This window comes from Equus przewalskii, chromosome 19 (assembly GCF_037783145.1).
Source record: "Equus przewalskii isolate Varuska chromosome 19, EquPr2, whole genome shotgun sequence".
NCBI classification, from domain to species: Eukaryota; Metazoa; Chordata; class Mammalia; order Perissodactyla; family Equidae; genus Equus; species Equus przewalskii.
This window is the reverse complement of record NC_091849.1, coordinates 30,854,869-30,878,507: the sequence shown is the minus strand read 5'-3', so window position 1 is coordinate 30,878,507 and position 23,639 is coordinate 30,854,869. Positions and strand designations below refer to the sequence as shown.

General features: G+C 52.7%; 3 protein-coding genes and 1 long non-coding RNA gene across 32 annotated transcripts in view; 3 read left to right on the top strand and 1 right to left on the bottom strand.

Annotated features, from left to right (window-relative positions):
- The window catches only part of CCHCR1 (coiled-coil alpha-helical rod protein 1), a 12,081-nt gene extending 9,917 nt beyond the window's left edge, over positions 1-2,164 (top strand). For 17 of the 28 annotated variants that reach the window (XM_070585646.1, XM_070585629.1, XM_070585633.1 and 14 more), the window contains 5 exons: positions 13-201; positions 297-398; positions 1,213-1,364; positions 1,474-1,645; positions 1,873-2,164. In XM_070585646.1, coding sequence (XP_070441747.1) covers positions 13-201; positions 297-398; positions 1,213-1,364; positions 1,474-1,645; positions 1,873-1,985 — 728 coding nt within the window. In that variant the 3' untranslated portion in view covers positions 1,986-2,164. The remainder of the gene's footprint in view (positions 1-12; positions 202-296; positions 399-1,212; positions 1,365-1,473; positions 1,646-1,872) is intronic. The other 11 variants (XM_070585636.1, XM_070585638.1, XM_070585624.1 and 8 more) reach the window with 1 other exon arrangement.
- On the bottom strand, positions 458-23,639 carry LOC139077472 (uncharacterized). Of its 2 annotated transcripts, XR_011530037.1 has the most exons (4): positions 23,514-23,639; positions 10,803-11,049; positions 3,444-3,551; positions 458-2,533 (listed from the first exon to the last, which is right to left on the bottom strand). It is a non-coding gene; the product is annotated as an uncharacterized lncRNA (long non-coding RNA). The 2 variants fall into 2 exon arrangements; XR_011530038.1 differs by lacking the exons at positions 10,803-11,049; positions 23,514-23,639 and adding an exon at positions 8,537-8,648.
- Positions 4,110-5,641, top strand: PSORS1C2 (psoriasis susceptibility 1 candidate 2). The gene is made up of 2 exons (XM_008507457.2): positions 4,110-4,212; positions 4,859-5,641. Exons 1-2 carry the CDS (start codon positions 4,158-4,160, stop codon positions 5,212-5,214), a joined length of 411 nt encoding a protein of 136 aa, XP_008505679.2. The 5' UTR covers positions 4,110-4,157; the 3' UTR covers positions 5,215-5,641.
- CDSN (corneodesmosin) lies at positions 18,620-23,328 on the top strand. Its single transcript, XM_008507460.2, has 2 exons — positions 18,620-18,780; positions 20,777-23,328. Exons 1-2 carry the CDS (start codon positions 18,696-18,698, stop codon positions 22,393-22,395), a joined length of 1,704 nt encoding a protein of 567 aa, XP_008505682.2. The 5' UTR covers positions 18,620-18,695; the 3' UTR covers positions 22,396-23,328.

Here is a 23,639-nt window from a genome sequence, read left to right as displayed (position 1 = left end):
TCCTCTTCCCAGGGGAGGCAGAGAGGCAGAAGCTGAACGAGGTCGCCCAGCAGCTGGAGCAGGAGCTGCAGCAGACCCAGGAGTCCCTGGCCAGTGTGGGGCTGCAGCTGGAAGCGGCTCGCCAGGGCCAGCAGGAGAGCACAGAGGAGGCCGCCAGTCTCCGGCAGGAGCTGACCCAGCAACAGGAGATCTATGGGCAAGGTGTGCACAGGGGAAATGGGCAAATCCATGGAGGGTGGGGTGGGAACCATGAACCAGGGCTCCCCCTGCCACACCCCATCTGCGCCTCACCCCAGCTCTGCAAGAGAAGGTGGCTGAAGTGGAAACTCGCCTGCGGGAACAGCTCTTAGAAACAGAAAGGAGACTGAACGAGGCTCGGCGGGAGCATGCCAAGGCCGGTGAGATTTGCTGGAGTGGATATGGGCTTCCAGGAAGAAGGCAGTATTGAGACATAAGGTTATTTAAAAAAAGTTTTTTAAAGCATGCAAATAATGAAGTTATCAAGACATGGCGCTGATGAATTCTCAGGTGGTGTACACACCCATATAGGTAGCACTCAGGTCAAGCAACAGCATGTGACCAGCCCTGGAGCCCCTGCCGGTCACTCCCCTCCACAAAGGCAACCACCGTCCCAACATCTCACACCCATGATTACCCCCGACTTTTTATTGAGAAGAACTTCCAACACCTAGACAAGTTCAGAAGAATCATGTAATGGATACTCATGCACCTTCTCTAACTAGATGCAGCAGTTACTAACCTTGTCACGTTCCTCTCTATCTATATACACACACACATCAATATGTACATTTTTTGGAATCATTTAAAGTAAGTTGCAAACATCAGCTGTGTCTCCCACAAAGAGGAAAATTTCCTGTGAAACCTCCATACCATTGTTACACTTTAAGAAAATGAACATTAATTGCACAAAATCTCATGTCCAGTCCATATTCAGATTTCTCCTAAGGGACTCCGGGAAGGTTTGGGCATGGGGAAGGTACTTTGGCTTCACCGATTCATAGGCTCCTAGAGCAGCAGCCCACCCTCCCACTGTACACAAGAGACTGAGAGCCACGGAGTGTAAGTGGCTTCCCCCCGTCACAGAGCTGGGGACCCAGCATTCTTGCCTGTCATTCCAGTCTTTTTTTCTGGTGCTTCACTGCCCCTGGGCTGCCCCACACCTGTCCCCTCTGTGCCCTGGCTTCCCTGCAGTGGTCTCCCTGCGTCAAATCCAGCGCAAAGCCGTCAGGGAAAAGGAGCGGAACCAGGAGCTCAGGCGCCTGCAGGATGAGGCCAGGAAGGAGGAGGGGCTGCGGCTGACACAGCGCCTGCAGGAGCTGGAGAGGGACAAGAACCTCATGCTGGTAGGGGACGGCAGAGACTGGGCCCTGGGGTTGGTTGGGGTGAGAGGTGTGGAAAGGGGAGGGGGAGGCTCTGCCTGGGTTAGGTGGCGTTTAACCCTCTCCTTCCCAGGCCACCTTGCAGCAGGAGGGTCTCCTCTCCCGTTACAAGCAGCAGCGACTCTTGGCAGTTCTTCCTTCCCTAATGGAGAAGGGGAAGTCTGTGGAGTCCAGCCCCAGGCCCCCAGAGTCTTCAGCACCTGCCCCTCCAGCAGCGGCATTCTCCACCAGGCAGGCCACGAAAGGTAATGGTCTAGGTAGGAGGAGACAAGTGGGGGGACTTCAGCAACCTCTCCTCCAGATACTTGAGGACATGAGCCTTGTTCTCTGTGACCCTTGGAGACCCCCAGCCTCTTGTATCCACGCCCACGTTGGACCAGAGAACCTTCTGCCTCAGAGAAGGTTACTCTGCACGGTAACCAAGACAGCCTTCTCTTGTCCGGCTCTTATCCGTTGGGGTCTTCTTTCCTAGGATCCCTCTGTGTCCTGCTCGATGACCTCCAGGGCCTGAGTGAGACCATTTGCAAAGAGCAAGCCATTCCTCAAGGAGACAACCAGAACTCTCCTGCTTCAGTCTGCTCCTGAGCAGCCGGATGCTCTGAGCACCTGGGAGCTTAAGGGGGTCCCAGAGATTTGTGGAGAAGTGGGGTGGGGGCTGGGGGGGACATCCCAGCCCTCTTCCCCATCCAGCTGCCCTCGTGGACACCAGCCATCAAGATGTCTGTGAATTCTCCTGTGGCTCAATAAAGATGACTATAGTAGGAGTCGTCGTTTGGACATGTTATCTCTGGGAATGTAAGGGAGATCTCTTCAGGGAAGTGTGAGAAGTGGTCCCATACACAGCTCTTTCTCTAGATGGTACCTCTTTCAAAAACCCCTTTCCTAGGCTGCTTGGGAAGTTTTTTTGAGAAGCTCCAGGTTTTCTTTATTTTCAACTTTTGTTTTAAATCTCTTTACCTCTGGAAGATGATCTTCCAGTGCCAGTGCAGAGGAAGATAAAACATTTACTCATTCAACGGGACTCTCAGAGCCAGGCAGTGTCCTAGGTCAGGGCTACAGTGGCAGCCGACAGACAGGTCCCTGCTCCCATGGCATGTCCATCCTAGTGGAAGAGACAGATGATGGACAAGTACCTAAATGAACGAACAAGAGCATTTCAGACAATAACAAGTGCTATGAAGAGAAAGCAAATTACAATGATGAGATAGAAACTGACTCTGTCGGGGCGGCATTAGATGAGGGGACAGGAAAGGCCTCTGAGGAGGGGACGTTGTGCTGAGATCTGAGTGGAGAGAGGAGCAAGCTGTGTGACCCCCTGGGAGAAGAGTTCCTGCAGAGGGCAGGAGGGAGAGTGATGGAGGGTGCTGCAGGGAGAGGCCTGGACCTGGCAGAGTTTGGGTTTTCTTCTAAGTCACTAGAACCCCCTTGGAGTATTTTTTAAACTGGGAAGCAGCCACACAATTGGATTTACATTTTTAAGAGACCCCGTGGCTGGCTGTGGAGGCTGTGTTTGGGTGTAGGGGAGGGATGCAGAGTGGGAGCAGGGAGACCAGTTAGGATGGCATTGCGGGAGGCTGGGCAGGGATGGCGCTCCAGGATGGGGCGCTCCAGGATGGGGTGGGGTGGCACAGGGGAGGAGAGGAATGAAGGCTGCACTGAGCCACAGAGGGAGAGGGGTGTCCCTCACCTTGGGGAACAACTTGGGAAGGAAGTGAGTTCTGTTTTGGACACATTACGTCTGAGAGGCTCATTAGACCTCCGGGCAGAGGAGCCCATCCTGAAGTTGTTCTCCAGGGGTCCCTGAGAGACTGACAAGACAGACTGAGACCTAAAGGATGGAGGGAGGGGGTGGGCACAGAGCATTGGCGTCAAGGACCAGGGGAGGGGGCCAGAGGGGCAGCGAGGAGGATTCCAGAGGGAAGAGGAAGAGGCTGAGATGACAGAGAGCTGAGGCAGCTTCTTCCTGGGCCTCCGGGCCGTGACATGGAGTGAGCTCAGGGGTGGGGAGAAGGAATCAGGATGTCCTCATAATTCCTTCCTTACCTGCAGTCACCCCAGGTGGCTCCTGATGAAACTCCTCAGATGTCACTGCTTGGGAGGCCCCCTGTGTGCCTAAAGAAGGGACGTGCTGGGGAGCAGCATGCCTGGGTCCTGAGAAGAGCAGAAGTTTCAGGGAAAGAACTGAGCCCTGATGGGGAGGGTTCAAAGTGGGGTGGAGGGGTGGGGGGTGCTCAGTGGGCTAGTGAGACTGTCCTAGTTACATCCCAGGTGTTCAAAGGGCGCAATTCTCCCCTCCCTCCTGCCGGCGTCCTGCCTCCTGGCCCGTGTAATTACACTGCTTCCCCACGCATGCCTTGCTCCCATTCCTTGGCTTCCAACGGCTTCGAGCAATGAAAGGTGGAAGTCCCTGTGATTACGGAGCTGATGCATGGGTATCGATTCCTGCAGGGTGTGTATGGAGGAGGATGTGAAAACAAGGGTGGGGTGACCAAGGGCTAGGTCAGTGATAGAGCCGGGGTGGCTGGGTCCTGAGCTGGGGGGCTGAAATGAGGGACGCCAGCCTCAGAGGTTACACACCAGCCGTGGCGTTCCAAACAGGTCTGACCAGTTAGGTTCTGATGGGATTCCTTGTGTCACTGGGCTGGCCCCTCCCCAGAGACTGGCCTCCTCCTCTCCCTCCTCTCCTATAAAGCCTCTTGGGGTTCACAGGCACCCAGACTCATCCCACCCCCGACTTTGGGGGTTCCGGAGATAGCCATGATGCTCAGCTGGAAGCTACTGGGGGTCCTGGTCCTTTGCCTGTATGCCGGAGGTGAGCTTGGAATGGAGGCCAGGAGTGCCATTTGGGGTGATGGGGGATGGTCAAGATGAGGTGAAGGTGACCACTAAGAAGGAAAGGGTGAGCTGGGTGCACAGGGATGGAGGATATTCTGAGAATTCATAAGGGGAAGAGTTGGGGGATGCAGGTGATGCGAGAAGGTGCATTCAGCTCAGAATAAATGTTTTGCTTGTTCAGGTGTAGTTCCATGTGGCAATTTAGATCAGAATTCAGATGTGAGGCAAGCATTCAGCTGAAGTCTGTGTTAAGGAGGGTAGAGGTCATTATAGGGGTGGGGTCTGGGTGTCACATGGGGCCAAGGGAGTAGACCACTTTGGGGCTGCAGACCAGCATAGGGCCATGCCAGTGGGTTGTCCCAACCAGGGCTGGATGGAGCTGATCTGGAGGGTCTGGTCAGTTTAACGTTGGTCAGGTTAATGGTTCAGGACAGAGTTTTCACGTCATTTTAAGAGCACATTGGTATTTTGTAAATGTGTGGAGAACTCTTTGAGAGTTACTTTTGAGGTCTGTTTGTGGGATCAGCTCACTGGGAATACAGGCCCCAGGGGCCTGTAACTGGGGTTGGGGGGTGGGGATCTGGCCTTCACCACCTTTTACCTTTCTCCTTCCTCCTTTATAGGCATCTCGGGCAGCGGAGACCACCCCTCTCCCCCACACACAGAGGCCCGAGAGGAGGAGGGCTCCCCACCATTGCCTCGGGGCCCCCCAATCCCTGGTGACCCCTGGCCAGGGGTACCCCCTGTCTTTGAGGACCCTCCACCTCCAGGCCCTAATCGTCCCTGGAGAGACCTGCCTGCATCTGGAGTCTGGCCTCCTGAGCCCCCCACAACTGATCCCCCTCAACCTCCCCGGCCTGACGACCCCTGGCCGGCAGGACCCCAGCCTCCAGAAAACCCCTGGCCGCCTGCCCCTGAGGTGGACCACAGATCTCAGGAGGAGCCAGACCTTGACCCACCCCGGGAAGAGTACAGATAACGCGATCCCCCAGAGGCGTCCTGGGCCTCCAGACAGAGTGCACCCAAGCCCATCTCTACCCTTCTCTTCTCCCCAGTTTAGCCTAACTCCTTATTCCCTTCCTCATTCCTTCAGTTTTATTCTGAACCCTGAAGGTGTCATTCCCAATGTTTTCTGAGATCCGTACTCCCTATGGATCCATATGGATCCCTTGAGATCCACATTCAGCCCCTACATTTCCCCTCCTTTTCGCTCTGACAGCCGAAGCACACACCCCTACCTCGTGTCCAGGCCTGTCCCACCTCCTGCTCCCTCCTCTTCCCCGTCCCTGAGACTCGGCGGGCAGCACCGTGTTCTCTGCTGCCACCTGGTGGTCTACAGTGGGAACTATCAGGAGACAGTGATGGTGGGTCCAAGAAATGGAAAAATAAAAACCACGTTTTCTTAATTTTGAATCTAGGCTGATTCTTTGCCAATATTCTTTCAATATTTGGATACTCTCCTCAGAACCACAAACCTACAGAGATCTGGAAGCAATGTGAGTTCCTGTCTTGCCCTCATGCATAAGGATGTGGAGCCCAGCAGGAGGAGGGTTGGAAATGTAACCATCAGAGTTACAAGGACATTCAGACTCACATTTCTCCCATTCTGGGACCCCTATTTTGAAGAATGAGAAACCAAGTTAAGTCTCTCTTTAAAAGCTTCTGGGGGCCGGCCCTGTGGCCAAGTGGTTAAGTTTGTGTGCTCCGCTTTGGCAGCCCAGGGCTTTGCTGGTTCGGATCCTGGGCGCAGACATGCCACCACTCATCAAGCTATGTTGAGAAGGTGTCCCACATAGCAGAGCCAGAGGCACTCACAACCAGCATATACAACTATGTACTGGGGGTCTTTGGGGAGAAGAAGAAGGAAAAAAAAGATTGGCAACAGAGGTTAGCCCAGGTGTTAATCTTTAAAAAAATATATATTAAAAAAAAGCTTCTGGTTTGCATAGCCCTGCCTGAACATGAAAACTTTCCCAGGGCCATGTGGGCAGGACCAAGTTTTAAGAGGATCAATTTCCAGAAGTACACATGTCCCTTACTAAAATGAATCTCCCTGAGAACCATCTTCTCCTTTTCCGCCTGCCTCCTTAACACACCACCCTTCTCCCACTAGCAGAGAAAGACCGAGCTCTCTCGCCCACCCTGAACCGGACCAGCACGCTCTTCCTGGAGATGCCAAACAAGAGTCAATGGGAAATAAAAATCTGCCCTTTCTATCTCCTTAAAAGATGCATTTTCTGGGGCCGGTCCTGTGGCCCAGTGGTTAAGTTCACGGGCTCCTCTCTGGCGGCCCAGGGTTTCACTGGTTCGGATCCTGGGCGCAGACACGGCACTGCTCGTCAGGCCACGTTGAGGTGGCGTCCCACATGCCACAGCTAGAGGGACACACAACTAAAATATACAATTATGTACTGGGGGGATTTGGGGAGAAAAAGCAGGGAAAAAAATGCATTTTCAATAAAAGTTTACCTTTCCATTTAATCGTCATCAATATTTGTAGTTTTGATCAATTGTGAGTTGTAATAATTGTAATTATAAACCCACTGCAGAATAACTTTTTAACGCTTAAGAGTCTCATGGTCACCAGAACTAAATTTCAATTTATGTAGGATGTTTTTGTTATAAAGATATACTATAAAAGACTTTTCAAAAAATACAATAAAATACAAAAAAAGCGATACAATGAAAAAATATTAGGATTAAACTCTATATGGAAAGTGGAATGGAAAAGGGAACTAAAAAGAAAAAGAAAGGTAAATTCACTGACTGGTTGAGGGCTTGTTCACTTATTAAAATGGTCTTAATGGATAGGAAAGTGCTATGGTATTATGTTCCATCTGCCACGTTTAAAAGACTGATGTGACTTTTAATATGCAAGTATTTACAATTCCCTGGAAAGTATACCCTTTGCGATATTTAAACTTATGACTAAAAATGTTAGCTGTTGACTTAAAAATGTGTAAGGGGTACATAGTTTTTCACAATTCTTTAAGGGAGTATTTGAACAGGAAAGTTGGAAGGGCAGGAGTCCAGAGAGCCCAGTGGCCTAATGTCAATCAAGTGGCTGACCAGGGTGGGGGCTGGAGAGGGGCGAAAAGAAATTGAGGGTGTGTGACCTTAAAATTCACCCTTAAGACCCAGTTTTTTACGTGGTAACTCCGATCAGAACCTATACGTGACCAGCTTGGAAAAAACCCCCTAGGTTTAGATTTTAGAAATAATCTTAGAGCACATAAGAATTGTAGGGGTGAGCCTAGTAGAATTTAATAGGCCCCAAAGTGACTAGATTCACCATTCAGTCAGTCAGTATCTTATACCCTTAGTACGTCCACCAACGCCAGGGGCCATGGGAGACTATAAAGAATAAAAATACACACTTCTTACTCTCAGGAAGCTTAAAATTAGGCCAGCGGAGACAGGATTTACATGCAAACTTAATTACACGAGGAAGCACCAAAGTAATAACCTTGGCAGTAAACGCCATGAGTTAAGAAGAGAGTCACAGCGAGCTGCAACAGTCAGGGTAGACTTCCTGGAAGAGGGCCCGGGGCGGGTCGCGCCGCGGGGACGTGCCAGGAAGGGGCGGAGCCGGGGCGTCACGCGAAGGCGCAGGCGCAGAAGCTGCCGGGGCTGGCTCGCAGGGCTCTGCAGCCCCCGCGCCCACTCCTTTTACCACCGGGCGGTCGGTGGTGGTCGCCGCTGCAGGCCTCTGCCTCTGCGTGTAATGATCCCGCTGCCTGGAATGGCCTTCCTCTCCCCAACCAGATGTATTGCCCTTCAGTGACGCCTCTCCAGGCGCCGCTCCCCACCCGCACCTCCACCTCCTGCCCCCGCCACCGCGTCTTGCGGTGCTGCTGCTCCTCAACAAAACTCACATGGCAGTGATTTATTCCGGTCTGTCCTCCACTCCTAGACCCCAAGCCTCTTGGGGACAGCAATTGTTCTGCACATTTCTTCTCGGACCCCTTCACCATTTTTTGTGCCTACTGACTCCCAGGGTGCTCTCCCAACAGCCCACTGGTGCCTGGGGCTGACCGGACGTTGCCAGGTGCAGGAAATGCTGGAAGCACCTGGCAGTGTTCCCCTACGTCGTCACTCCCCCACCTCCCACTCCCCCAGCCCTTAATGGATGACTGACAAAGACGGGGGCATCAATACTCCTGTCCTCTGAGCCCAAGTTGCCCTCCACAAGTCAGCTTGGTTCCACACACTTGTTTGCCCTCCTTCCCTTCCAGGTCCCACTTCTCCTGCCCCCGTTCCCTCCTCCCCACCCTCATCACTTTACAATAAATCCCGTTTACCTGAATCTCTGTCTCAGCATCTGCTTTTGTGGAATCCGACCTCAGACACAGAGTGTGGTTTGCTGCAGGCCATTGCAGCCAGTTTTTACTGCGCACGTGCTGTATGGGCACTGTTGCCCAGTGCTAAGATTAAGCTCTCACTTAGTTTGCACAATAACCCCATTATTATCACCTTTTCTCAGAGGAGAAAAACAAAGCCTCACTGAAGAGAGGTACAATGACTCATGCAAGGGCACACAGGGACAGACGGCAAAACTGGGGTTTGATCTCGGGTCTCCAATGTCTCTGATTTTAACCACTACATTATCCCATCTTTTTATTCATCTGTGTAGCCCTGACACACAATACAGTGCCTGGGCCTTCCTGGACACTTACTGGTTCTCCACAGAAACAACCAGTAGAATATACATATGGGGATTTCTTGTGGGAATTGGCTCTCGAGATTGTGGAGGCTGGGAATTCCCACAATCTGCCACGTGTAAGCTGGAGACCCAGGAAAGTCAGTGGAGTAATTTATTCGGAGCCTGAAGGCCTGAGAACTAGAGGAGCCGATGGCGTAGGTCCCAGGACAAGTTCAAAGGCCCAAGAATGAGGGGCTGATGGGTGTAAGTGCCAATGTGAGTCCAAAGGACAGAGAACCAGGAGCACCAATGTCGAAGTCAAAGGGCAGAAGAGAGATGTCCCAGCTCAAAGAGAGAGCAAATTCGCCCTTCCTCCACCTTTTTGCACTATTCAGCCCTCACAGGTAGGATGATGCCCACCTGCATTGGTGCGGGTGATCTTCTTTACTCAGTCTGCCAATCAAATGCTAATCTCTTCCAGCAACAGCCGTGCAGACACACCCAGAAACAATATTTTACCAGCTACCTGGGTACTCCTTAGGCCAGTCAAACTGACTTTCATAAAATTACCATCACATCGTGTTTTATGAATGGCTGAATTCATTAATGAATGGTGAATTTGGGCAACAGAGAGTAGATTGCAATGGTTAGAGTGAAGGGTTTATAACCTGGAGGAGAGGGAGATATTGTTGGACAGGTAGTTTGGGGGAAATTAGGGCAAGTGTTGGTGCCAGCCTCAGGAGCTCATGTCTGAAAGTCTTTCTCCTCTGATAGAACTGTGCCCAGTGGTGGGGAGGCACACACACATGTCTGGGGGTACTGTGACAGAAAGGTGTGGGATGGAAGGGAAGAAGGAAGTCTGGACCCTTCAAATTGACCCTCAGCAACCTCCCAAGCCACTGAGATGGAGTTCATTGGGAATGGAAAGAGAAAAAATACCCTTGGGGCCTGCCCAGTGGCATAGTGGTTAAGTTCACACACTCCACTTTGGCCACCAGGGGTTCACAGGTTGGGATCCCGAGCACAGACCTACACACTACTCATCAAGCCATGCTGTGGCAGTGCCCCACATACAAAATAGAGGAAGATTGGCACAGATGTTAGCTCAGGGCCAATCTTCCTCACCAAAAACAGAACAAAACAAACAAAACCCTTAAAGGAGAAAGCGAGGGAAAGGAACTGAGTCCCAGATGTGGCCCAGGCAAGGATCTAGGGCTCTTTACATCATGCTGTCTTACTTAATTTCCACAACATTATGTTGGTTTCCATGTCTTTCTCCCCTTGTAAAGTATGAGCTTCTTGAGGGCAGGGACTGTGCCCCGTCTGTCTTACTTCTGTCCTAGTACCTGCCCCAGAAGGTGTTCAATCAAGCAAATGATTAGCTCCATTTCACAGATGAGAAACTACTGCTGAGAGAGGTCTAACATATAACACGAGCGCCAAAGTTAAGACTGGATGCAGGACTGCTTGGCTCCAAACCAATTCTTCCCAGTCTGACACACAGGTGGGTGCGTGGGAGAGAGAAGGGGGAGCCATAAGGTAATTGGAGATTTTAATACCTATTAATAGGCAGCAGGTATCGGCACTCAAACAAGCTGTGTTTATTAGCTGGGGAGGAGACTGAGTGGGACTGGATGGTATTAACACAGGGGAACCCATTGTGCCAACTTATCCATTCAGTTTAGACAATGTGGATTCTTCCCCACCTGCCTTGGCTGACCTCACCTAGGGGTGAATGCAGTGGGGACACTGTTGCACCTTGTGTCAACAAGGAGTCATAGAATTAAATAATAGAATAGGATCACAGATTTAGAGAACAATAGCTCAGTACTGCAGACATGGAGGCAGTCAATAAATGCTTCCAATGAAATAAAAGAACCCAGAGCCTGTATTGCGGGATAATCTCATTACAGAAGCTGAGTTACCTTGAGAAAACATTGGCACAGCCCTCAGCCGTTGGGCAGGCGAATAATGTCTTTGGACTGGACAGAAGAGATGGTTGTCTGCTCTTCTTGGAAGCTCTCTAGGCAGAGACACTCCAAACCACTCATTGGCTCATCTGTTTGCCCATCCAGCAATCATTTATTGAGCATCAACTGTGTGGGGTGCCAGGTGATGGTGACAACCCCAAGAAGCAGTCTCAGTCCTCCCTGCCCTGCAGGAGCTCTGTGTCTAGGGAGGAAACAAAATGAGATAAAAGTTGATTAGAGAGGGGCACACCCTGAGGTGGGAGGCCAGGAGGGAGGTCCTAACTCCTCTGTCAATTGCATGTTTCAGATACCTTTGACGGAAGACTTGCCTTGGTATAAACATCAGCTCCCTTGCTATACATTTTCTCCCTCTAATCTTTAACTAAATGCCCACCAGCTGCCTGGCACTGGCTCAAAAGACTTGTTGAGTTAAACCAAATCCACCTCCTAAGATTTTTTTTCTCCCTAACATCCTCAAAGTGTCTATCAGCCCTTAGCCTTCCCTTTTGGAGCATAGTCTCAGCTCCTGTGATGGGGCAGACAAGATCGTATAACGGTGAGAGCATCCACCTGTGATCTAAGTCCTTGTCCCTAATCTGCCATCCATTCTCTGTAAGACTTTGGGATGTAACTTTACGGGATTTCTTTAATAATCTCTGTATTCCCACTGAACGCTGAGAGCCTGAATTCCTGGTGCACGTGTGTTCCATGCTCCACCACCAGAGGGCGGCCTAGAGACTCCTCTGAGGTGTTACCCTCTAGAGTCCTTGCTCTTTGCCTCTAACATCACCCACTCCCCGAGGCCTCTGTCAGGTGCCGCTAGTGCTCTCTTAGTCGCCAAGGTGACCTGTCTAAGGTGAGTCAGGCACGTGAAGTAAGTTGAGGCAGCCTCCAGGGCCCATAGGAAAATTCGGGCATAGCCACTTGGCCAAGTGGTCCCCATATTTACTATCTATTCTTTCTCTCCTTGATTATTTATTGAGTTCCTTCTATGAGCCAGGCAATGCTCTAGAGCTGTGGATACAGCAGTGAGTCAAGGAGAGGAGGGCTTACCTCTAGTGGGGGAAGTGAACAATAAGTAGATGCATATGGGATACATGTAATAGGATGTCATATCATGATAAGTGCGATGCAGAAAAATAAAGCAGAGGAAGGAAGTAGAGAGTAATGGTCCATGTGTGTGGGAGTGAGGGGGTTGATTTTAAATAGAAAAGTCAGGGAGGGCCTCTGAGGAGCTGGCAGATGACAAGAACTGAATGAAATGACAGTGAGCCAGGCTATGGGAATATCCAGGGAGAAGAGGAAAACCCAGCTTGGCACAGCATGTACAATGCAGCATCAGGATCCCAGGTAAAGTCCCCAGCTGGTAGTAGGCCTTGTTTTAACTCCCTGAACTTGCGTCTGCAGCTCCAAAAGACAAACAGTAATTTCTGTTTCCTAGGGTCACCGAGAGAATCAAGATACATCCCGCATGCGCCGATGTTTGTGGCGAGCTGATTGTCGTATACGGTCGGGGGGTCAGTGCTGCTCTCCGGTTCTAGTCCCTGGGTCCAAGAAAACAGGGCTGGACACAGGATGCCAGGCTCTCCAGTAGGATTCTGTGTTTACCAGTCCCCTCTGTGTGGGTGCTACATCAGATGCCAGGGACACACTGGGGGAGAGGAGAAGCTCCCCACCCGTAAGGAGCTCTCAGCCAGAGGGATTCAGACAGGCCAGAAGGAGAGAAGATGGGCCCACGCTGATCCCACCCCCAGAAACTGAGGGCCACACCCGGACTAGAAGTCTCTCCTGGTACAAGTCCTTCCAGCCTCTCCCGAAAGCACATTCCGACTGCACCCTGGCGCCTCCCTCTCACCCTCTCCTGCTCCTCCATCCTCCGGATCGGGAAGGAAGCTGGGTCTCTAATTCTGGTGACCAGTAACAATAAAATGCATTAATAGCAACAGTGGAAAAAATGACTGTTTAATAGGTGAGCCTAACGAGCAGACAATGAACCCTGGTTTCCCTGCAGTCCCTCCACAGAACAGAGAAGAGGAAAAATATTATTGTTACTCTGAGAGCTAATCACAGCCTCTGGATTCACCTCCTCACAAGACAAGCGGGGTGGTGGCCACGTCAGGTGTGACTTAAACAGAGATGTGAAGTCTTGGCACAAGAGCATGACCGTCGCTCAGCTGACTCCCTGCTGCTTGCATAAAGCGGGGGATGGGAAAAGAATAGGGGGCAGATAGCCTGGTGGGCAGAGCCCCCACCTGCCAAGTTCTTCCTCTACAGGATTCACTGCCTGGGGATGCCACTGGCTCTGACCCGGTCCTCACTCCCATGTGTGCCATGCGGTGCCCCAGGTCCCTTGGAGAGTGCCAGCAGGGCTGCTAAGAGGGTGAGGACAGGCTATGGGTAGAGCAAAAGTGGAGGCTGACTAGGCCAAATTCCAGGAGGTCAGTCCTAGAGGAGAGTGATGGACCGGGGAGCCAAGTGGAGAAGAAGGAGGTAGAGCTGAGTATAGTCCACAGCTTTGAATATATTCTGAGGAAGTAAAATATATTTTGACAGGGTGTGGACCGCTACCCAGAGCAGTGATTCTCAGCTAGGGTCAACATGCTATGCTGGCGTGGCAGCATTCCCTAAAAGAATCACCTAGGGAATTTTGAAAGAATACAGCTCTGTCCTACCCCACCCCCAGCATCGAATTAATGCCTTGTCCAGGGGGAAATCCCAGTACTTCCTCATCACGGCCATGTGAACTCTGGTGTTGTTAATGGAAATGTGCCGCATCCCTCAGAGAAAAGAGATCTTCCAGTGGAGAGAAGCGTGGAGACAGTCACCCATGAGGAATGTGGGTGGGACAGCCCCACGAGAGAGCATGAGTGAGTGGCTCTGTGTCAGAGCCAAGTTCCTGATCCTGCTGCCCCCCACCCAGCTAGACTGAATGCTCCTGGAGGCAAGGCCTTGTCTATACGTGCATCCCACCCAGCACCTGCTGGGGGCTTTGCATGTTGTAGATGAGGTTGGGAGGGGTGGAGAGCACAGAAACAAGAGAGGAAAGGGATGTGTTCCAGAGTAAGGTAGAAAGGGGAAAAGTGGCCTGGACACATTCATTCATTCTTTTCACCAAGTGCCTACCATGACTCAGTGCTTGGAATTCAATGAACAGACATGTGCTGTGCCCACCATCATGGAGCCCACAGTCCAGGGCCAATGGTTTCCATCCCATTTTGAGGTCGTGTGAGGGCCGCGTAGGTTACATGTGGCAGAGTCTCTCTGAGAAAGGGGCAAAGGAGTCAGGCTAGGTGGAACGTGGATTCTGCCCCTGGTCATCTACCACAGGGAAGAAACCACAGAAGTGAGGAGGGCATTCCCAAGAGGCGGGCAGAGGAGAGACTAAAGCTGAGTGAAGTTTAGCCATCACATGGCCACACCTGGGCTAAGGAGGGTCCACCCAGCACAGATGGGCAGGAACACCTACACACAAATGCCTCCTCTCTACATTCTTGGTCATGAGAGGGACGAGGTGGAGAGTGTGGATGACTCAGAGCCACCATCCCCACTGCAGGAAAAACAACTCGGAGGCAGACCCTACTGGGAATGGCCTGGAGCACCAGCCTTGCATGAGGGAGCAGAGGATGTTGTGTTGCTAGAGAGATGAGTCCTCACAGGTGGAGGGATTGTGATGGAGAAAGAGAAAGGAGGAGAGGCAGATGCCTCATCTGGAGCAGAGCAGAGAGAGGTGCGGAGAAGGGGGCGCCCACAGGTCCTGGACCCCAGAGTGGCTCTGGGGGGCCTCTCCCCACCACAAAATAAGCTCCTCTTTCAGCCTTTTTCTCTTTCTACTTTTTTCACTCCCTTTTCCCTCTGTCAAGCCTAAGCCCTAGGTCTACCAAGGACCCTTGTGTGAATGCTTGTTCTAGAACATCCATTCTGACTTTTAGGCCCCTGGATGAAATGCAGAGGAGAAATTTTGAGGGTCAGCAGGATTCTGGAAACTCCTCTCTCTAGAAAAATGTACACAGACAGGAATTTCACACACATTCTTACAGGGGTTAAGGAACCTCTGAAGTCTGTCCAGGGACCACAGCCCTCAGTTTATGGCAGGTGTCGGCTGCATTGAGTAATGTGATCCACGTGAGCTTTCAAGTCAGACAAGCCTGGGTTTGAGTCCTTTCCACTCTTTTGCTTGTTACCAGCTGGTTTGGGCAAATAGTTTAAACTCAGTTTCCTCATATGTGAAATGGGGGATAAAAAACATTTACCCCGTGGGGCTGTCATGAGGATTAAACACTCGAGCATGTATGGAGTCCTTGGGATGACGTCCGGCCACAGCTGGCAATCGGGAAATGGTGGTTCTGTCCCCCAAGCCGCTCTCTGACCATGCTGTTCCCCATTCAGAGTCCGCTGTTCCCTGCGCCCTCCAGCACGCTCTCCGTTCCTCCCTCAGCCTGGTGTTAGGGATCACCTACAGTGCTGGTCCAAGCAGCCTTTCCATTCCTCCGCCCACTGTTCCTTGGCATGAACGTTCCCCACGCCAACACGAGCCAGCCGCTCCTTCTACAAATACTTTCAGCACTGCCAGTGCCTGGGTCTGAGCTGCCGGCTCCCTGCTCTTCTCCTCATTCCTCAAGGCCCAGGGAAAGTCCTGCCACCTCCTGGAAGCCAAGTGCCTGCCCCCTTTCTCCACGCGAGCCTTCTGTCTACACTGTGTGTTCCCAGCTGGATGCAGCTCCTTGAGGGCAAGGACAATCCGTCTTCCTCCTCCTTGCAAGGACCATGTGTGCTGACCCACTGCCGGGGGCAGAACACACCAGCACAGGGCAGCCCGGGGTGGCCTGGACCTGGGGTGGAAGTGAACTGGCTTCTTCACAAATACGAGGCAGGATCCCTGATCTCTTGCCTATGGAAGGCACGTGCTTTGAGTTTGATTGTCTCTGGTGGGGGGTTACCCTGTGTCACCCACACTCTCTCACCGAGTCCATCCATTGGGTAGGGCACTTGCTGGTGGGGTTAGGGGTAGACTTTTTTGCTGGGGAATGCAGCAGACACCTGTACCACCAAGGGCATCATCCAAATGGTGAGCATCCTAGAAGGCGGCTCTGGCCTAGGCCAGGCACTCAGCCCTTCCCTCCCCTCCTCGACCCCATTAGCTTAGGTTTTTGCTGCTGAGCCGAGAGAAGGGTTAACGTGAGCACCAGGGAGTAAAACACAGTGAGCAGCTAGGCTCTCAGTAAGAAACAGGGAGAGCGGAGAGGAGCTAGGAGGGCCCACATGTGGGCCGGGCGGTGGAGGGACGGGGCAGATGTGGGTGGTAGGATGGGGTGGACAGAGTGGACAGGAGGACAGCAGTCGGAGTTGGAACGTAGCCATACACCAGGTTGTGTGGGTGGCTGGAGATCTGGCAAGAGGCCGAGAGAGACTGTGCCTCCTCCGGCCCTGCCTGTCCTGGCCAACGTCTGACAGCATTTGGGAGGAATGAGACAAAAAAAAGTCACTTCCTATGTTTATGCTGGAAAAGAATACCCCACAGGCGCCACCATTCCTGCCCTTCTCTCCACCCACAAGGCTCCTTGCACCTCTCTGTTGTGGCCACTCCCCTCCCTGCTCCCAGCAACCCTCCCTCCTTCCCCTTCTCCTCCTGGGCTTGGAGCCAGTGGTACCTGAGAGTCTAGGGAGGGAAGAGAGGTGCCGTTCAGAAGGAGCACCATTATTTTAAATAGCAGCCCTGTGTACAGCATGTCTGCTGCTCTGTAGGGGGCAGAGGGTAGTGAGACTCTCCCAGCTCAGCTGGGCTGGAGAGAGAGCCTGGGGCTGCAGGGTGAGCCCATCCTGTTTGTTTTCCCCCAGTGGAGGACACAGACAGGATGCTCCATTGGCTGAGCATCTGTGCCAGGAGGGCTACAGCCCTTGTCCCTTTTAATCCTTCTGATAATATCCCATTTGATCTTCACAAAAACCCTGCAAGGCAAGCATGACTTAAAATACCCTCATTTTCCAGATGAAGACACTGAATTTCAGAAAGGTTCAATGAGTTGCCCAAAGCTGGGAGGTTAGCTGAGACCTGAACCCAGGTCATCCCTATTGTAAAGCCAGTGTAGCCAGTGTTTCCCCGCCCCCCCCACCTCCTCCCTGCATCAATCCTCTCCAGGGGATGCTATCCTGTTACCTTACCTCCTCGCTGTCCCATTAGCCCCTTTCCCTTACCTCCTCAAGCCCCTCTTCCTTCCCACTCCCATTTTGAGAGCTGGCAGAAAGTCAGGGACTAGATTAGACTGCATGTGGCTAGTTACATTTGAATTAAGTGAAATTAAAAATTCAGTTCCTCCATCAGCTGTTGATTATACTAGCCCCATTTGGAATGCTTAGTCCCCACATGTGGCTGGTGACTACCACATTGGACAGCACAGAAATAGAACATGTCTATCATCAGACATAGAGCATCTCCATCATCGCAGACAGTTTGAGGAACAGTGCTGGGCTGGAGTTAGGGGCAGGGCAGGACAGAGAGGGGGATAGCCCAGGCAAGGGTTCAAGGATAGGGCTGCCCTTGTGAGTAGACTGGGGGTTATGGAAATGAGAGCCTGGTGTGGGGGAGCATGAAGAGATCTGGGTGGGCCAGGGGAGGAGAAGAGAGCAGCTTGCCCTGACTCCCAGGCCCCTCCCTCCAATACTGATACTCTCAGCAACACTAGTGAGCAATTAATTGGCTGGGGTGGAACCAGGGTCGAAGCAGGAGGGAGGGAATGCAGTGGAGGAGGAGCCGCCCCATCTTAGCAGGTCCCAGGGCTCTGGTCCTCCATGCCTGCCTTCCATCCTTCAGGGACCCGGGAGCCTGCCCGGCCCTCCTTTATCCTACCAGGACACGAGCTGCCTGCTTCCTGTTCGCTCATCCAGGCCAGGCAGCCAGCTAATGGGCTGCAGGGCCACCACCTTCCCAATTAGTCTTACTAGCCTCTTGCTCACCCACTGGAGTCAGGGTCACCAGCCATGGGAGAGGGGCTGTGACTGGCCTGTGAGTAACTGAGGCCCAGCTATGACAAGGGTACCCGGACCAGGCCTCTCCCCAGGCCCAAGCCCTGGCATTCAGCACCCCTCGTGCTGTCCCTGGAGCCCCCCAGAAGGGAGAGGTCAGGGAGCTGGCGTTTGGAGTGCCAATTCCCAGTTTCTGAGAGGGAAAAGGCTCACTCATTGATAGAAGACAAAATAGTTATGTGGCAGGCATGGTACTCGGGCAGTGACAATGGGAGGGGGGTACAAGATGCTGGGGGTAGGTGGAGGTCCTTATATCTGGAGGAGGAAAGTGGAGCCTAAGTGATGAATCCTGAGGAAAGGGGCAGAGCCAGGGGCTGTGGATGGGAATCTGGGTGGGGTTAACCACGCGGTGGGGGTTAGGGGCTGGAGCAGGTACCCCAGGGCATCAGGGAAAGTTGAAGTGCCCAGTCTGTGAGTGGAGGGAGGATGGGGCGTTAGACAATACTGGGGAAGGCAGGAGAGTGAAGGAGCCAGGTGACTGGGTCCAGTGGTGAGAGTGGTCTCCCCAGAGTGGGCAGCCATTGCGGCAGAGCACATGGTTCCAGGTAAGGCAATGAGGAGCCAGGGACAGGCCAGTCAGGTGGCAGGAATTGTGAGGGCCCCATGGCCACGGGTACCATACACTGCAGCCACCTCTGCTGCTGAGTAGGCAGATGCCCAAACTGATTACTTCAGCTCCTCTCAGCCACACCAACTTCCCCCAGGCACCTGCCTCTCCGCCTCTCCTCCCCTCCCCACAGTGACTCCTGCCCAGAGAATGTCCAGCCCTGGCATAAAGGCCCCGGGTGTCCATGAGCTGCTGTCAGTCAGAAGGTCGCATAGTCCAAGATGGGCTCTTCTCAGGCACCCCGGATGGGGCGTGTGGGAGGGCAAAGGATGATGGCATTGCTGCTGGCTGGTCTCCTCCTGCCAGGTAGGAGGCTGGGGGCCCTGGGAGTGATGGAGAGTGGGGAGGGCAGAGGAGGGATTCAGATACCAGGTAAGGGAAGATTGGAGGGATCAATGCCTGGGAGGGACACCCCGTGTGGGGAGAGTCCAGGAGAGGACCTGGCAAGGGGGGAAGGGCAGGGGTTCTGGAATCTGACCTTTGGGTCTAGGGGCTGCTCCTCACTGCCTTGTCACTTCAGACAAGTTACTTAAACTTTCCTCATATTCTGAAACTCTAGAATGGGGTTAATGATAACAGCTAGCTCTAGTCTCCCTGTGGGTCTCAAATAATGTATGTGACAAGTGCTTTGGAAGTTCCACAGGGTGATATAAACGTTGGTTGTTGCTATTATTATTCTTAGCGCACTAGAAGATAAAGACTGGATATTTAATGGCCATAATAATTGCTGCCATTTAGAGAGCTCTTTTTATGTGCCACACACTGTTGTAGCCCTTTAAATACATTCACAGTTTGATCATTAGAAGAACCATATGGGAGATTTGTTATTGGCACTCCACAAATGGGATGCTGAGGCTCAGAGAGGTTAGGAAACTGGCTCAAGATCACAAATTAGAAAGCAGTAAAATGGGATTCAAACCCTAGGCCGGGGGGGACTCTGGGGCCAGTGCCATTGACCACTTGATATTTACGGTGACCTTCCCTGGCTCCGTGAGCAGGCTGCATGGCGCCTGGGGGAGCAGAGGAGGCGAGCAGCTGACTGAAGGGGCTGCGGGCAGAGCTGGGTTTGGTGTGGAAGGGGACACAGAGGACTCCTTTTTGAGCAGAGAGGGAAGCATCACAGATTTGGAGAGCTGCTTGTTGGTGGAGGGTTCAGGGAAGAGGGGCAATAATAAATCATAATGTCTCACACTTCACGTGTTTTTAAAGCAGGCTCCACATAGACGATTACATTCAGTGCTCACAGTAACGCTGTGAGGAGGGCAGGACAAACTCAGCCTCTCTGAATGCATAAAGTACGCAGCTCTGTCCATGCCACTTGGGATGTGAAGGGGTAGAGGTGGGGAGTGGAGGAAGGATGGGGGCAGCGTGAGCCTGGGGTTGGGAGCAAAGGGCCAGTTAAGGAAAGAAGAGGTTCCACATCAGGAAGGGAAGTAAAGGCAGGAGCAGTCAGATGTGGGCCTGTGGGGGCAGACAGGCATTTGCGTGATGGCTGGGCAGGGAGAGAGGTAAGCTGATGAAGGTCATGAGCCATGGAGGAGGGTTTCATCCTGGTGTCCCTGGACTGGGCCAGGAGTGCAGGGGTGGCTCAGGGTGGGGTGTCCTGTCACACTGGTACCAGCAGGTTCTGAAGCAACAGTGAGTGCCCCCACATCCTGGCCCACATCCAGCTTTCCTGGCTTGGGCAGTACTGAGACTGGAAACAAAATTTCCATCCTTCACCCAAGCCTGGACTCTACAAGGAAGCTGGTGACCAAATCCTAGTCCTCAAGTACCCTACGCTTTACCATAGTCCCTCTGCCACTGCTTTCTCTTTTCTCAGCATCTCCTTTGCTATTTTCCCTTCCATCTCAGTCCTCTGTTGTTTTGTCTTCTTTCATTTGGTCCCTTGGTCTCACCTGGGGTTTCTTTCCTCGGGACTTATGCCCCCAGCTCTCAGAGTCTCAGTCTTCCTGCTCTCTGTCTCTCTGGGGTCCTTTCTTTTACACCTATTTGTTTCTGCCACTTCTCCCTTCCCTCTTATCTCCCTTCGAGCTCTCCTACTTCAGAGCCTCATTTTCTTTTCCCTGGTAGATGTTTGCTCCCCCCCCCCACCGCCCTGCAACTCCCCCAAGAACAATGAGACAGCCTTTAGTCTGCCGTCTCCTTTTCCTTCAGAGACACAGCCAGATCTCCTTCCCTTTTCCACTCCAGACTCTCCCGAGGGGCTCCTCTCAGGAGAAATCAGAATGGACGATGACTGAAAGGGGAGGGAGAAAGCCAAGCCTCTCTGTGCCCTCCTAACCATGACTTTCCTCCCCAGGGACCTTGGCTAAGAGCATCGGGACCTTCTCAGACCCATGTAAGGACCCCACTCGTATCACCTCCCCCAATGACCCCTGTCTCATTGGGAAGGGTGGCTCCAGTAGCTTCAGTAGCCACAGCGGCTCCAGCAGTTCCGGCAGTTCCGTTTCCAGTTCCAGTGGCTCCAGTGGTGGCTCCAGTGGTGGCTCCGGTGGCTCCGGTGGTGGCTCCGGTGTTGGCTCTGGTGTTGGCTCCAGTGTTGGCTCCAGTGGATCCAGCGTCGCCCAGGGTGGTTCTTCAGGATCTTCGTTACTTAAGCCAGGAACAGGGTATTCCCAGACAAGCCACTCCTCCAGTTCTGGCTCTAGTCTTCAGGGTGCATCCAGCTCCTCCCAGTCGGGCAGCATCAGGCCCCCAACGGGAAGCATCAACTCCCCATCAGGCAGCATCAGCTCCCAGTCAGGGTCTGGCTCAGCTCTACCAACTGACGGTGGTTCTTCAGGCAGCATCAGCTCCCAGCCAGGGTCTGGCTCAGCTCTACCAATCAACAGTGGTTCTTCCCGCTTGGGAGTAAGCTCTTCCCAGTCTGGAGGTGGCTCAAGCTCTTCCTTTTCCCAAACCTCCTGGACATCCAACAGTGGTGGCCAAAAGGTCAACTCCAACCTGCGCCCTTGTAGTTCAGACGTCCCCGACTCTCCCTGCAGTGGGGGGCCCATTGTCTCAAACTCTGGCCCCTACATCTCCAACTCCCACTCTGTGTCAGGAGGTCAAAGGCCTGTGGTGGTGGTGGTGGAGCAGCATGGTTCTGGTGGCCCCAGAGTGGTTCAAGGTGTTCCGTGTAACAATGGTGGCCTTTCAGGCAAGCCCTGTCCTCCCATCACCTCTGTAGACAAATCCTACGGCAGCTATGAGGTGGTGGGTGGCTCCTCTGACAGTTATCTGGTCCCAGGCATGACCTACAGTAAGGGCAAAATCTACCCTGTGGGCTACTTCACCAAAGATAACCCTGTCAGAGGCTCTCCAGGGGCCCCCTCCTTTGCAGCTGGGCCCCCCATCTCTGAGGGCAAATACTTCTCCAGCAATCCCATCATCCCCAGCCATGGCTCCTCTAGTTCCAACATCTATCAGTCAGGAGCTTCCTCGGCCATTGCGTTCCAGCCCGTGGGCTCTGGTGGCGTCCAGCCCTGTGGAGTCGGCTCTAAAGGCTCTAAGGGGCCCTGCTCCCTCTCCAGTTCTGGATTCCACAGCAGTTCTAGCGTTTCCAGCAGTTCTGGTTCATCTTCCCATCCCTGCGGCGGTGTTTCCCAGGGGCCCTGCTCCCCACCTGGCACTGGCTCCTTCAGCGGCAGCTCCAGCTCCCAATCCAGTGGCAAAGTCATCCTTCAGCCCTGTGGTAGCAAATCCAGCTCTTCTGGTCACCCTTGCATTTCTGTCTCCTCCTCAACATTGAGTGGGGGTCCCAACGGCTCTCCCCAACCTGATCCCTCAGCTGGTGCCAAGCCCTGTGGCTCCGGCAGTTCTGGAAGGATCCCCTGCCGCTCCATCAGGGACATCTTGGCTCATGTGAAGCCTCTGGGGCCCCAGCTGGCTGACCCTGAAGTTTTCCTACCTCAGGGAGAGTTACTTGACAGACCATAAGCCAGCTTTTGCTTATGTATATGTGCAGGCATACACACAGATGCACACACCATCTCTCAGTTGAGAGAAGTCCAGGGGCCCAGGCATGAGGTTAGCTCATTTTCCCTCCTCCCTCCCAAGAGAGGTCCTCTACTTCCTCCATTGCTCCAATGTGGCAGACTCTCCCTTATCACCTCTTCTTTCTTCATCTCCCCAAATTGCAGAGTCCAAATCCCTTTCCTCATTCTTTCCTACTGCTTAGATTCCCATTCTACTGCAGTACCCTCCCTGCCAGATAACCATGCCCTAAAATTTCCTCTGCCATTTCTTTGAGATGGTACAGTCCTTTGGCTAAACCTGCCCATTAAGATTCTTGACTTGGAAACCCTTGAAATGTCCCAGAGTAACTCTGATGTCTCGACAAGTCATCCTCTTCTCTCCCCTTTTGCCAAATAAAGCACAGCCCAAACCATTACCTGAAAACAATGACCTCTTTGCCATATGGTCAACCAGCACAATATGCCATTGGGTTCTCACACTCCTGATTCCTCTCCCATCCCTCATTAGAGAGCTCACTACATTCCTCTGTGAGTTCCCAGCACTCCCCCTTGCCTCTCAAGGTCTCCATGTCAGTCCCCCTTTTTGGCTGCCATTTCCCTCAAGGCTCAGATACTTCCCTGTGTGAGGAAGATGCCAGGGCTCTGCAGAGACTGGAGCAGGCTCCCTGCTCTCTCTGGATCCTGGACAAATGTCTCAATAAACCGTGTGAACTAGATGTAGACTTTTTGCCTTCTTGGAGTCCTGGGTCTCCTCTTAGGACCTGGAGGGTACTCTCCTATGCCTCTAGAGGTCCCGTGTCTCTCATTTTCATTCATAAGTTTGCCCAATATTTCTCTTATACCTTATAGCTTCTCCCACAAGGGAGGAAAACAATAAATATTTGTTGAACTGAAATCAGAGGTTGTTTGATCTCTCAGATCCTTCCTCCCACTTTTTTCCTCTCTTATTGCTCCTGGAAATTCGTTCTCTCTCTACTCTCCATTCACCCTGGGGTCCTTCCCTCTCCCTAAAGAGAGCCCCAATTATTTCCTCCCTTTGCCCACCCAGGCTTCTTCTCCTCTACCATTAGTTTGCCTCACCTTCTAGACGCCACCCTCTCTGGGAGTCCTGAGTGTTGATTTCCTTGGGTTTCTGGGACACTGGAACCTTGGGAAGGCTGGAATGCAACAACCCAGACCAGACTCCTGGTGACTGAGTAGGAGCCC